The 15,536-nt window shown below is 33.7% G+C and overlaps 1 protein-coding gene across 1 annotated transcript; it reads left to right on the top strand.

Annotated features, from left to right (window-relative positions):
- The first annotated feature begins 2,376 nt into the window (after nucleotides 1–2,376).
- Nucleotides 2,377–14,923, top strand: LOC136412252 (venom carboxylesterase-6-like). Its single transcript, XM_066395267.1, has 10 exons — nucleotides 2,377–2,703; nucleotides 5,252–5,395; nucleotides 6,176–6,335; nucleotides 6,811–7,005; nucleotides 11,289–11,485; nucleotides 11,577–11,742; nucleotides 11,948–12,126; nucleotides 12,937–13,087; nucleotides 13,575–13,710; nucleotides 14,648–14,923. Exons 1-10 carry the CDS (start codon nucleotides 2,491–2,493, stop codon nucleotides 14,850–14,852), a joined length of 1,746 nt encoding a protein of 581 aa, XP_066251364.1. The 5' UTR covers nucleotides 2,377–2,490; the 3' UTR covers nucleotides 14,853–14,923.
- The last annotated feature ends 613 nt before the right edge of the window (nucleotides 14,924–15,536 follow it).

Below are 15,536 nucleotides of genomic sequence, written 5' to 3'. Positions count from 1 at the left end.
TTTGCAGTTTTTGCAATTGTTGAGATATTTAGTATATTATATTAATTCCTAAATCCCTAAAAGTTTCTAAAATATATATAACTTGTGGAGGAACCTAGAGACATTAGAACTATGTAAAACGAAGCGGAGGATATTTAGTAAGATGTACAGAAATTATATAGGGTATAACATTGAGTTGCGTTCCATCATGGAGATAATTGAAGGAGTGATAGTATTCTGTAAAATTATTTTAAAAAATGCTAATAGACCCGTGATCAAAAACGCACCATTTTCGATATACAGGGTGGCAAAGTTTTATATTTTTCCTCATATTTTGCGTGTTTCTCATGTATGCCTTGAGTTAAATTTTAGAAATTCTACACCTATTTTCTATGTCTTAAGTGTATACGGTTTTAATACCACTTGTTAAAAGCATATTTCAGACGTTTGAATACCATGAGCCAGCAGGTTTGTGTGAGCCGTTTGAAAATGAACACAAAATTCATTGTTCGTTAGATGTTATTCCTTAATCTTTCAGTGTGATAGTGGTAGACTCAATAGAAAATTTGTTAATGAATGTATTGTAAATGAATAGCAACAATAGTACTATTATATTCGCCATTCTGTAAAGAACAAGATGATGGGTGACATGGAAATTATACGCCTATCTATTACCGACTTTGAGATGATATTTAGCACCATTACTCCGAGTATGTTAGGTCTTTATTTACTTTAGGTTCCTGCTTCCCTTGCTAGTATGCTTTAAGATGAGACAAAAAAAATAGAATCAAAATTCAAAATGCCAACCCTCAACTTGGTTACATAAATTTGTTCTTTGAACCATTGAATCGTTCACCCGTTGTAAGATATGGGAATCTTGCTGCACGAAAAGAGAAGATGTCATCAATTTTTCCAACAGTTTCTCTTGGTTAGCTACAGGAGTTTTATACACCAACGACTTGATATAACTTTAGAGGGAAAAATCCAATAGGCTTAAATCGGGACTTCACGCTGGTTATCTGACGAACCCGCCTCTTCCGATTCATCGCCCATAAAAATGTAGGGCTAGATGGTCCTGCATAGGACGGGCAAAATGTACAGATGCACCGTCATGCTGGAACCACATTCTGTCTAGTATCTCCATAGGAACGTTTCAATAAACATCTTTAATAAAACAGAGGAGAGAAAAAAATGTGAATTTTGTTTGTTTTTATTTTATTCTCTTAAGTTAAATCTCGAAGCCTTTTGAACAAAAATTATTCTAGAGCCAAAACGGCTTATTATTCACTAGGGGTTCCTATGCAAGAATTGTTCACCGCGATGTTCCTTATAACCTCCTTAAGTTTGGCACAACTTTTTCGGAACATTCCGTAAATAGAGTTTTTAATGGACATCATCTCTGACACTCGCAGGCCATTAACATCCATAACGATCACCAAACTATCATCTATAAAGCAAAGACTGACGACGCATTGTTAAAATTAAATAATTGCCCAATATGCAGAATGATCCACACATTCTAAGAGCTTTTTGAGATTATCTGAATGGTATCTATCAGTATTCTCTATTATCATTACATGACTTCTAAGTTAAAGAAATTCTCTCGAGAATCTTTATTAGGTAGGCATATAGGTATTCAACTTAGGTAAATCCAGAACATAACGTTCCACCATATCTTCAATTTTAAACAACCGGTACAAATTCTTGGAAATGATTAAGTTCAAACATTAATATTTCCCATTTAGATATTTTTTCTTTGATGTTTATGTCCCCGTGTGAATTATCGTATCCATAAAAACTCGTTTTTTCATTTTACATAAATATTTAATCGTCTCTTATACACCCATTTTATTTCATTGTACCATATTTATGCTAACTTCTAAAGTAAGGAAATAATATAGATCAAGAAATATTCAAGTAACTCGTTATGCGCTTTTGGTTAATTCAGATTCAGGTTCCCCTGAAGTAGTACTGGTCGCCTGTTCAGGGGCGATGCAGGGTGAAGAGGGGAGGTTTCTTCCTCCTCTACAAAAAATGGTTAGTTCAGGCTATTTGGAAATGCAGCAGCACTTTTCATCAATAAAACTTCGCGTGGTTAGTTTGTTGACTGTTATGTTGCACTAAGGGCTTCAATTGCAGTTCGAATTGAAAAAAATGCGTTTAGCGCTCGTTCATATCGCATTAATACGGTTAGCTATCACATAAAATCAATGATGAATATTTGTTATGCAATTTCAGATGAGCTTACCTTCACATAATGGATTTTCTATCTCATTTGCCATCTTCAGACCTCTTGAAAGTAAATGCAATTGTTGCTTGCAAAAACTCTCTCATTCCCACCAATAACAATTCTGTAGTAATTCTAATTCAAGTATATAGTAGGTATATAATAACTTTCTTGACATACAGAGCGTTTTAAAGTCTAAGCTAACATTTACTGGCCATAATAATATTTTTACAATTTGATTTGTATAAAGCTAACATAAGTTGAAAGTAGGTCTTCGTAGAACCATGAAATACATATTGATTGTTGCCTTATTCATTGCGATATCCACATTAAAATGGGCTTCTACAGATGACTGTGTCGATTGTTCGGGACTGGTGGTGAATTGTGAAGATGGGAAAATTAGAGGGAAATATCTGAAAACAAGACAAGGAAGGGAAATTTCGGCATTTTTGGGAATACCTTTCGCTAAACCACCGGTTGGTGACCTACGATTTAAGGTAGGTAGAGTCACTTTCTTCTATCACCGCTTAGCCTTAGCCTTATTTTAGAGTACTGATAATCAACAATAGTTATTTTATGCTATACAATGATGATATACGGTTATTTAGTATTTTGCCAAAACCTGTAAAATAATTAGAAAAGCTCAATAAAAAAGGGTTTTCTTTATTTATACACATCGCAAATATCTAGGGATATTTTATATGTTAAAAAAATTAATAATTAACAATTATGAAACTGATTATCTTTAATACATTAATAAAGATGTTTATTCCTTTTTTATTTGCAATAAGAAAATTTAGATTTATTAGTGCCCAAAAGAAAAACAGGACGAAACAAAAGATAAGTTTCTTTCATATAAAAATTATTCAAGCAATGTTCTTTTGAAACATTGCAAAAAAAATTAAGAAATTAAAATGAATATCTCGTGTGTGCCCCTCTGGCATTCACTACTGCCTGACACCTGCTGGGCATACTTAAAATTAAATTATCCAATAAATCTTGAGGGATAGTTCTCCATGCTTCACGTAGGCATTCAAACACAGTTGATGGCGGTTCTCAAAGGGACCATTATTTCTTGAAACCTTTCTTTGGCTTGAAATTATTTCATTTCATATTAAGAGCCACAATTTATTATTTTTAACTTTAAGAAAATACGTTACAAAATAATATCCCTAGACATTTGCGATGTGTGTATTTTAATGTTATGTTACATCGGTATTAAAGGACCGTTAGCGACTCTTCACTTTTAACGTAAAATCGTGCAAGACTAAGATGCAGAAATAAGATGATTACAACTGGACCCTTAATAACCTTAAGAAATGTACTATGAACTTGTTAACACTCATATTTTCAAGGATTGTAATTAACATTATTTTATCAAGTTACTAAGTTTCCAGAAACACATTTACCTCAAAGTGGAGCGACCATAACTACGCGATTTTTTAATTTCTAATTAATATTTTTGCGAAATATTGGTGTCAATCTGGAAATATGGTCCTATGACATGCATTTAAAATCCATTGAATCCCCCCAATAAAAAGACTCGGGCAGAGATAGGCAATGTCAACGACAAGTATTTTGGACCTGCGGGAAAAAGTTCTCCAAGCGCCATCTATCGTGTCCTTTTTGTTCTGCATCTTGCTTAATATTCGAGTGCCTTTAAGTGACTCAGAACAGATGAAATTTTGAAAAAAGTAATTTCATTGAGAACTTTGTCTGCATGGGATTATAATTAAAAATGAATTGGTGGTAATGTTGATTTTAGAAGCTCTTCTGTCAGTAGCAAAAGTTTTAGATTACTTTCATTTTATACTTGTAGGGTATCTGTCTGACTGATTAGCAACACTGATCATGTTGATTAGAGAAAAAGTATACATACACATATTTTTGCTATATGCCGATGAAAGTAGAATTACTGAAGTCTTATCTTGAGTTTTTTTTAATAATCTTTAAATGTATATTGTTTGTAAAGCGCATAATACACAGGGTTTATTTATTTTATGGCCACTTTTCCAGGACCTTGGCACTGCGTTATCCGTTTTATTGCCGCAATATTTCACAAGAAACTATAAGTATTTTACATTTTTTTATCCATTGTTAATGGCGTAAAAAATGTTTCGCACGTACGTTATATTTAAAAACTCTGATTCTATCAAACATATCAAAATGTACGTAAAAGCAGGAAGATTTTTCTGTTAAAACTAAAATTTATAAGTCGATTTTCTAGAGATTAAAGCTACATTGAACAAAGTTTCAAAAATGATAAAAGTTGAGAGAAAGAAGACGTTAACGCCTTAATAAAAACTTGAGAAAATATACACTTGCCACTGGCTTAAATAATACATAAAAGTACAAGGAAACTTTTATTAAGTCTGAAATTTTCCTATCGATTTTCTGGAATACAGTGGAGGACCTATTAGACTCCGCTTGGAACGGCTTAAAAAGCGCAAAATTCTTTCGACTTTCAGAGTTTGAACTTTCCAAGTCGATACTCCAGAAAATTCCAGAAAAAAGTTAAAGACATGACGTCTACACGTTTATAAGAACTCCCAGGAAAGTGTTGCACCTCTAGGTTTCATAAGGTTTAACACCTTCTTTGCTGGAATCTGAAGGGTCTGTAATTTACAAATTGATTTTTCAAAAACCCAGAGGCCTATAGGTGTTTCAAAAAGGAGGGAAGAAATATTCTGTTACATGTTGATGAGAAATCCCAGGAGAAAAACGGTTATGTTAAATGTGGAAGGCCATTCCATCTCAATATACACAAACATGCTGAGACTATAAAATTTTAAGGACAAACCATTGCTTTACAGACATACATATCTCGCTTCCCACTTTAAAATTAAAATCATTTTTCAACTTTCAGTGCAGATAACTGAGATTTTCTTCCCTCATTCGTAGGAAAAAATTCCGCTTTATCTCCCAAGGGACTACGCCAGCATACTAAATTCCGCGGACCAAAAATGGACATTTCTCCCTTGTCATGAAAATAATTACAACTTTAATAATTACCAAAATGGAAAATGAATTTTTTGTTTGTTTCAGCCTCCTGTTCCGTTTGGTGGCTGGCAAGGAATTTTAAACGCTACCCAAGTTCACTCGGTGTGTCCCCAAAGAGATATCTACAGAAGATCTGAAATATTTGAAGGAGAGGAAGATTGCTTGTATCTGAATGTTTATGTTCCAAAGGTAATGAGCGATGTTTTGATGAAAATAGAATTTTTTCTTCTGAAGATATAACGCTGAAGAATAAACGTATAAAATTCATTATCTAAATCTCATTGTGAGGGTAAATTTAAATTATGCTATTAGATTTTCAAAGATATGTATACGGGGTGTAACATACCATCATGAAAATATTTCAGGGAGAGATAGTACTTTGCAAAATAATGCAAAAATGCTAATAGACCCATGGTCACAAAAGCACCATTTTCGATATACAGGGTTGCACATTTTTAACAATTTTTTTCCGTTTAAATTTATTTCTATTTAAAGAAATTTAATTAAATGTTATGAATTGCTTCAATATAGTTGATAACTGAGCCGAATCATAAGTAGTTAAAGAAAGTCGTCTTGCCAAATTTTATTTTAACGGAAATTAAATGTTTCATAAGAACGGTCTTAAAACTGCCTAATAAGAATTTTAAATAATTTTTCATGTATGCAATATCCTTCTATCCTGCATTATATGTATAAAAATTAAATAAAAATATGTAGTCGAGCTCAAGTCCCGGAAGTATTGCAACATCAATAAGACCATTTAATTGCTTCAATTATGAGCTTTGAGTCTTCTTTTTGATCATTTAAGTGCAAGTAGCAATTATTATTTAAGTAATTTTTTCTGCATGAATATTGATGGCGTTTCGCTGACTTGTCTTTGGATTTGAAAATTACTTACTTCTTAGCCTTGAGCTTTTACAAGGTTTTCGTACATGTAAACCATCAATATGTTTAAATTTCGAATTTTAGGTAGCTTCCAAAGTTAAAAGTTCTCAAAGTTCTTCCTTACCAGTCATGGTTTTCTTCCATGGTGGAGGATGGTTATGCGGAAGTGGAAATACACATTGGTATGGCCCTGATGTTCTACTAGAGAGAGATGTTATTCTAGTTGTATTGAATTATCGGTTAGGTGAGTTATCCAATAGCGAATTTGCAATAGAATTGCACAATAAAAATACATTGTAACTTTTACATTGAAAATAATTTATATAAAGGGTTCAACCAAATCTCGTGTCAGATTTAGTTAGCAGGTAACGTGCAGAAATTGCAGGACAAGTATTTTTTCCTTTAATTTTTAGATATTGTCCAAAAACCGAAATTGGAATGTTTAGTTTTTCACACAACCCCACGGGAGTTTTTGCAATTTTGCGAATTTCGACAAATATTTAAACTCATTAAAATAATTTATATCAGTCAAACACGCGCATTTATCCCAATTTGGCAAAGTTCGCGTCTTTTCCGTTTTCAAGATATAAATTTCTGACTGCCTGTATATTTGTCTTAGATTTGCATGCAATTTCAATTTCCTCGGCACATTTCTCTTTTATTAAACTTAATATATTTAAACTCTTCAAATACCTAATTTGCTCTCTGCAATATTATAGGAGCCTTGGGCTTTCTGACCACTGGCGATGAAGTAGTTCCAGGAAATAATGGCCTTAAGGATCAGAATCTGGGTCTCAAGTGGGTTCAAAAGAATATTAAATATTTCGGCGGAGATCCCAAAAGCGTAACCCTCTTTGGCGAATCAGCTGGAGGGGCCAGTGTCCACTATCACATGTTATCACCAATGAGCCGAGGTAAAAATTAATGAAGCTGATGCAATTTGGGACTTATAAAAATCATATCATTTTATTTTATTTCGAAAAGGTCATCCAGATATGAAAAGAAAATAATTCCTAAGCTGATTAATATTTCTTAACAGGAATTTCTAAAGAAGATGGTGCAATAATTGTTTATTTGCGTTATGTAGCGTTCCTCGCTTCATTAGCTGTATCACTTAATTTTTTATTGAAGTTTACTTGAGGTAGGTGCTGAGAATGACTGGGCAATTAAGCAAATAAGATATGCAAAATTACATAAAAGAAGAAATATTTTCAACATATGTGCATATATGTACATATTTAGGGCCGCTCATGAGCACCCAATTCTATTAGACTTTTTCTATTTAATGTTTATAAGCATTTCTGAAGGCCATCTTGCTCTCCGTTTTCTTTGTTGAGTGTTAACATAGAGACTGTTATCGTAATATGTATAATAGTTACTCAGCCTATGTGTTAATCACTCATTAACACACGAGGTGGTTAAAATATTTTTCAGCTAATTGCAGATGTCGCTCACGGTTCTGAAAGAAAACATAATTTTTCGATTTAACATAAACAAAGTATCTCGGAATTTTCATGTAAAAAGAAAGTTTGATACAGTGAGATTTCTCACCTTAAATCACACATCCCAGAAATATTTGAACGAAACCCGCCATTCACGAAGAGTACCTTGTTATTTAAAAAATTCAATCTCGGTCACACTGACAGACCATGACATGAAGTAGAAAGACCAATGACAAGAACTTAATTTTTTATAGCCTATCTCTCTTGGTTGGCTAAGTGTCAAGTAAGAGGACAATACCGTTAATGTTGATTTGGCTGCCTACAACGAAACTATACATTAAAGTAAAACATTTGAAAAATTGAGCGTTAAAGTTGGCCATTATTTCTCGATTTTCTAGACGTGACGCAAACGTATTAGTAATCAAGTTAACAGAAAATGTTTTTGAATAATTCATCAAGTACCTACGTCGGCGTCGTCTATGAATATATTTTTATGACAATACATTTATTTCAGATATTTTAATTCATTAGTTCAGGTTAGTACAGGTTAATAAAAATATTCCTGCATGAGCGTTTAACTAGTAAAACGTTTCCTAGTCGACATAAATAAAAATTAAATCGCCAGTTTAGGATAGTAAATATGCATGAATAAATTGTAAAACCCTTGAATATCAGTAGAATAGAAAATATCAGAAGAATGTTAATGGATCTAAAGCAATTAGGCAGGCATATTGCTATATTAATAGATCAACCGTAAATGCAAGGCCAATTAAGTTGCTGCTCACCTACTTGGTACCAAATTAGTTAAGGCTGTTGCTTAATCCATCAAGATAGATATGTTTTGCTTTTTTACTTGCTAACCATGATAATTATTGACGAACTATTTGTAACATAATTGGTATCTCTAAATCAAGGCATCACGTCGGACGAGTGCATTTCAAAAATATACTAAGCCTTGGTACCAGTAAATACTACTGAAATTGCTGTATATCTAGTTAGTATTTCATTGGTAATTTCTCCATGAAATCAATGATTTTATACCAACTTGAAAGTCCGTTCTGAGCTTGCTGCGTCTCTGATCTTGACATTCCTTGAAGATGGTTGAAATGTGGCAGCCTCGGTAATAGTGGATGTTGAAAACGTATTCAACTCTCAAATAGTAAAGAACTTGGAAAAAGGAAAAATCGTGTCTTCTTGTCATGAAAATAGCAACCTCAAAACAAGAACTACTCAAAATCCCATGCGAAGTCTCATATTTGGTTCAACATTTTTAACATTTTTTATGATCAAGTGGGACAAGATTAGAGTCCGTTTAGAAAGAAGAAATTTTAATTTCAAGGCAACAAATTATTTGACGTTATTTATCTAATAGTTGTCTCAAGTTTTTCTTGCTCCTTAAGCTTCGGTTTCAGATTAGTGTACGACTCTGTCGGGCTTGGGGAGTGGCCGGCGATACCAAATTTTATACTTTCAGAAAGTTATGAACCCATCTGAGTCGGAACCCTTAGAATCCTTAAAGGACAAAGTAGACGTTATCCTGTCAGGAATTTTCTAATACAAACAAAGAATTTTGGTAAACAGCCTGCAAGCAGAAAAGGGAATAAGGTCAACGAGATGAAGGAAAATCAATTATCACAAAGAGGCCAGGAGGGGGAGAAGGAGAAGAAAGATATGGATGGGCAATTAAAACATGAAGTGGAAGAGAAATTTTGCCTAAAGAAACGTTTGCTAAATATAGGGTGTCTCTGACGTGACTGTACCGTACCACGTTTAATCACAAATAAGGGGTTTTAGGCAAACTTACCTATATCCAATGTTGCTTTGTTGAGCCACTGGGGCCCGCTAAAGTTCTAAAATTAATATCGTTTTTTCAAAATAATTGCTAAACGCTGTTATTGATTTTCCCTAATTTTGGACCCACAGTTACCACATAAATTGGCGTGTTTTGACGTAAGCGGAGTCCTTTTTTAAAGCGTGACAATATTAAAAATGGCACGTAATTCGTAAATAAAAGCTCGTATTTTTGTAACCCCCCGTACGAATGACTTAAAACTTTTCTCTACCGCTAGCTGACTATATTTTAAAACTTTTTTGTCTCTTGCAAAATTTTCGCCAAACGTACAATTTCTCTACAAAAAAATGATTTACGATACCTCGCCCTTCATCATTACTGTTGAGTAAATCGAAGCGAATATTCTCAAGTCAAAATTTTAGTTGAACATCTTAAAAACTGTTAGAGCTATAGGCAAGTATGTCAAAACCTTCAACATTCGTATGAGACAAATTCAGCCAAAAAATAATATTTTTGAGGAAACAACATGTGGATGACATGCGGTCAATTACAAGATCCACCCTGTATATTTTCAGTAAAATGCTAAGCAGCACAACTTTCGAATTATCCTGCAATTTGTAAATACAAAGTCGTATGTAAACTTATGCAGAAATTATTCACCATTTGAATCTAATTTACTCCGATCTCTGAAACAGAAGGCAGACTAATTATGATATTTTAATACGTATGTAGCTGCGTAAGCTTGTTACAAAATAATCTTCAAGCGAATTAGTTTATTTGCTTATTAACTATGTAACCAGCTTAATGCCTGCATTATTGTTTTGAACCTCATTATGAAATTACGTTGGCAAAAACCTTATTACTCAGGGGTACTGGGAAATTAAAAATTTATAAACATGATCTAATTCCGATTATCTGCTAAATATGTAAGAGGGGATTATCCACTTGTTGAAACCACAATTAATTAAATTCCCAGCCGCAGCAGCAAGAATAACGCACTGTTGTGTTTGCATTTTATTTAATCGCCAAGCAATATGTTATGAAATCTTAATTATTTCTCTAGTTCTTTGGCACATGTGAGTAAAGTATGAGAAAATGTGGGGTTTTTCCATTACCATTTAAATAATTTTGTTATTATGAAAATGAGACTCGTAAATTGCTACTGCTTCGGACTTCATAAACACTGATATTACGCAGGGGGTAACATATCATTATGAAAATATTTCAGGGGGCGATAGTACTCTGCAAAATAAGAAAAAATACTAAAAAACCCCTGGTTAAAAATGCACCATTTTAGATATATAATGTGGTAAAATTTCACATTTTTCCAAAAGACAGAAGGCCATTTTCAACGGGTCCTATAATTTTGTTTTCGATTAGATTTATTTTTATTTTAAGAAATTTGATTAAACGTTACGAATTGCTTCAGATGGTTGATAACTGAGCCGGATTACTATTTCTTTCTTTAACATACTTTCTTTACATTTCTAATTTGCATCGATCGATATTTTTGCAAATTCTACGAAAAAGGTGAGAGATACGAAAATACTGCAAGAGACCAAAAAGCTAAAGCAGTGAAAGCGGAATTTATATTTGGCATTAGAGTTCATACAGGGTGTTCCAAAAAAATATACACAGCATAAAATAGTACATGATTAAAGAAAATTACACCCTATATATGGCTGCCGATGGTTTTGATATTTTGTTGTAGAGGGGCTTAAAGACATTAGATATACGAAATTTGAAAATTTTGACTCAAGACATACATGAGAAAAAAGTGCAAAACTTTGCCACCCTGTATGTTGAAAATGCTGCGTTTGTGACCGTGTGTCGATTGGCATTTTTTATTATTTTGCAGAGTACTATCGCCCCTGAAATATCTCCTTGATGATACGTTACACTCCGTATATTGATTTCTAGCAGATAGTATAATACAATATCACAAATGGTAAATTTTTTGTAGATTTGTTTCACAAAGCTATCGCCATGAGCGGTACTTCTTTATGCATTTGGGCCTGCTCTCCTAAAAACGAAGGAGTGGAAAATGCAAAAAAATTAGCAAAATCCTTCGATTGTCCAACAGATTCAAGCAAAGACATGATAAAATGTTTAAGCAAAATAGACGCCCTAGATATCGTTAAACACGACGTAGTTTTTATGGTATGTTTTAGTATCACACTTTAATAAGCACTCTTAGTAGACTGCTGTGATGAGCGAGAAATCGCTTAAATTCGATAATTATATTTTCCAGGAATGGGATTTCGATCCAATGATACCATTTAAACCAACAATTGAACCGAATTTGGAAGGTGCGTTCTTAGCAGAACACCCCGTAGAAATTATAAAATCCGGAAGAAGTGCAGAAATTCCTTTGATAGTCGGAATAACCTCTGAGGATGGGGCTTTAAGAGCAGCAGGTATTATGATCTCGACTTTTGATATCCTCATTTCTTATTTAGAGATTTTATTTATTAGTTATATACAAAAAAATACGTACGAACAAAATTTGATGCCAATTCATTCTTAAAGAGTTTTTGATTTTCGCATCGATTTGGCAGAAACTCGCTTCGGTTTGGTTTTTTATAACTGAACCCAACTATATGTAAATGTCTCATCTTTTAGCCGTTCTGAATAACAAAACTCTTATGGACGATTTGAATAGAAATTTCGAGACACTGGCCCCAATTAGTCTAATGTACGATAAAACCGCTTTGGACGTTGGGTCAACTACCAGACAAATTAAAGATTATTATTTCAGAGGACACACAATAGACTGGTCACACAAAACTCAGCTTGTGAATGTAAGCGACAATCTTCTTCATGTTTATGGCACAGAATTCTCAACAGTTTTATATGTATAGGGTGTAACATATCGTCATGGAGATATTTCAGGGGGCGATAATACTCTACAAAATAATTTAAAAAATGCTAACTCAAGGCATACGTGAGAAAACGCAAAATATGAGAAAAAATGTGCATTTTGTCACCCTGTATATCAAAAATGGTGCGTTTTTGACCATAGGTCTATTAGCATTTTTTATTATTTTGCAGAGTACTTTCGCCCTCTGAAATATCTCTATGATGATATGTTACAACCTGTATAGGAACGAAGGTCTACTCATCCATACCCTTTTTTTTTATTATATCATGGATTGAACAATCACGTTTTATGCTCTTCTAGTCATAAAGTCACGTTAATTCTACTGTCTGAAGGATGAACATTTAACAATTTTTAATGTCTTCATTTCTTTGGCACCTTTCGATATCTCTACCACGCTAACCTTGTAGCGAACCAGCTAGACCAATACGAACCAGAAATGTGACCTTCTACTAGGATGCTCGATTGTTACGGTTGGACCTTTACTCAACTTAAGCTTTAACTCACTGGAGTCCTCTCAGTAATAACAACATTGCTATCACAAATGAAGTTAACTTGGCAGCAATCAATTCCTTATGGGAGGACTCAGGCGAACTAAAGATTAAGTTCGTTATGGCTTAACCTTTACTTGTACAATTGGGCCTGGGCGGAAAATATTCAAATTTACATAATTATTATCAATATAATAGTAATATCTTTAGATCATTTTAAAATGAGCAATTGTATGTTCTAGATGTACACAGATGGATGGTTTTTAAATTGCGCAGATGAAACTGTGCAACTACACGTGAATTACACCAAACAACCAGTTTATTACTATTTGTTTGGACACAAGGGCGAAGCAAGTTTTACCACGATATTTGGTGGAGGTGATATAGATTATGGTGAGATAATTTTGAAATTCAACATAAAAATTTAAATGCATCACAACACTAGGTTTTCTCCATATTCGCAACACCTTACAGAAAAGTTCTTCAATACTTCCTTTGAATCGCAAACTTCCGTAATGTGTTGCCTCCATTCCAGCTATAATAAAGAGAATGTCCAGAAGCATATAAAAGTCTCCTTAATAAAAATATTTTTATTGTTCTACTAGATCTTCTACGGGGGTGATAATTGTAGAACTTTTAAGGATATTGCTGCCCAGCTTTTTCCCCTTTTGTGATATTATATTCAAATGAGAGTACATACAGTGTGTCCGTTTTTTTTTGTAGCAGGACTTTAACCAAGTATATTACAACCAAAAATAGTGCCATTTTGTTATATAAACCATGCTTGAAAAACGATTCATCACATTTACTTCACTAGAATCTGTGATTACCAGTTTGACTGTCTTTTTTCGGACACTTTGTATTATTTCTACGATTGTAGGTGTATGTCATGCAGACGATCTTCAGTATCTCTTCCCAGTTGCTGACAGTTTATTCCCTGATAAGTCAATGAGCGATGATGACAAATGTGTGACAACTCTTTTTACAACTCTATTTTCTAACTTCGCGTTCACAGGGTAAGTTCATTACATTATACGAAAATGTTCATAATATGTATGCTGTATGAAAGCCAGAATGTTAGCAAAACTTATACAGGGAAATTCAGAACTATGGGATCAAACTTCTAGGGCTTACTCAGTGAAACAATAAGAGACATTTGAGCATAACAACCTATTTCTGGAAATGTATTCCTAAAGCGCTAAGGCCTTATGATGCTTTAAGACAGTTACATGTAAAAATGTGTTTTATCGAGTTTTACTACGCTTCATTTTAATTTATTTGTATAAAATAGCACTAGAGTAATTGTTTAAAATGTAATCCTTGAACTTGAATGCACCTGTTTAAACGACGTACATAGTGTTCTGCGAACTTGGCTAAAAATATAATAATTATTCGAGGTCCTGCTCTGTTTCTACTCGCGTTTCATAAACCAAAGCCTTTATATATACCTACAGAAAACATCTAAGGGTGTTAGATCGGGTGACTTAGGGGGCCACGGAACTGGACCACCTCTGTCAATCCAATGTTGTCCGAACTGATAAAGTTCAAGGAAGACATTTTGAACAAATATTTTAGTTTTATTTTGTACAAACAAATTAAAATAAAACGTATTAAAGCTCAATAAAACACATTTTTGCACATAACTGTTTTAGAACATTGTAAGACTGTAGCGCTGTAGGGAGATATTTCCGGACATGGGTTCTTAGACTCAAATATCTTCTACCGTTGCACTGAATAATCTTTAGAAGTTCAATCCCATAGTTCTGAATCACCCTGTATTTCAAATGTGTGTTACTCTTATATCGTACTAGTAATGTTGATTAATTAAAAACAGCAAACTCCACGATGGGTACTTCTTCCAAAAGTAAATTTAAAATTTTACTAAATGTATGTGTCATCGAAACAATATTTCACTACATGTTTCATGTTGCATGTATTATGTTTATGTTTCAGGGATCCAACTCCTAAGATTTCAGATTTAATCCCCGAAAGGTGGCACCCTACAACATCAGACAACATGGAGTACTATTTTATTCATGCTCAAATGCCAGGACTAAGAAAAGGTTTATTCTTAGACAGAGCCAAATTTTGGAGAAGTTTGAACTCAAATCCAAGAAAATCTAGTCAAAAATCAGTTACCAATAGAGAAGAATTATAAGATATACATGAAATATTTATTCTTAAGTGATAAATTCTTGAAGATGTGATGTTCAGTTTGCTATACCTATTAATATTATTATTATACTATTAAAAGCCAAATCAATTGATGTAAATATCAGTTGATATATTGATTTTGTATTTCTTAGCTTTCGCATTTGCGTCACTCTTATTGGCTTTAGTTAAACTCTCTTTAGGCACTTTTTCATGGGCAATATGAGTCGGATAGGATTCCAGGCGTTTTTTTTTTGTTATGGAGGATTAGAGAATCTGCTTCCAGACGTGAGCTTGGCACCAAAGCGGTCTTGTGTGTCTATGTAGTGTTGGGTTGGTATCCATCGGATTAAACTTCTTCTCTTTCTCCACACTAGGTACCCCCTATAACCACCTCAACGCATTATGTCCCAGAAAACTCTTGTCCTTTGTTGAACGTTTCCAACAATCCCTGCTCGTATTCATCATCATCATCCTTCAATATTCTCTCCCCTCATCCATTCATGTCCTCCAAGCTTCTGTCCATTCCCCATAATTTTCGAAAATTCTCGTCCTTCATCCATCCGTGTTTTTCAAACTCGGTCTTCCCTCCAGGATCTCTGCTGTGTCCGTTTTCTCCATACCTTTGGCATCACTTTTCTTTTAATTTACTACTCCCGCAATCCAGCACACTGTCGTTTCCCAGTTGTTC

This window comes from Euwallacea similis, chromosome 11 (genome assembly GCF_039881205.1).
Source record: "Euwallacea similis isolate ESF13 chromosome 11, ESF131.1, whole genome shotgun sequence".
NCBI classification, from domain to species: Eukaryota; Metazoa; Arthropoda; class Insecta; order Coleoptera; family Curculionidae; genus Euwallacea; species Euwallacea similis.
Note: the sequence above shows the minus strand (reverse complement) of the source record. Positions and strands in the feature narration are given on the sequence as shown.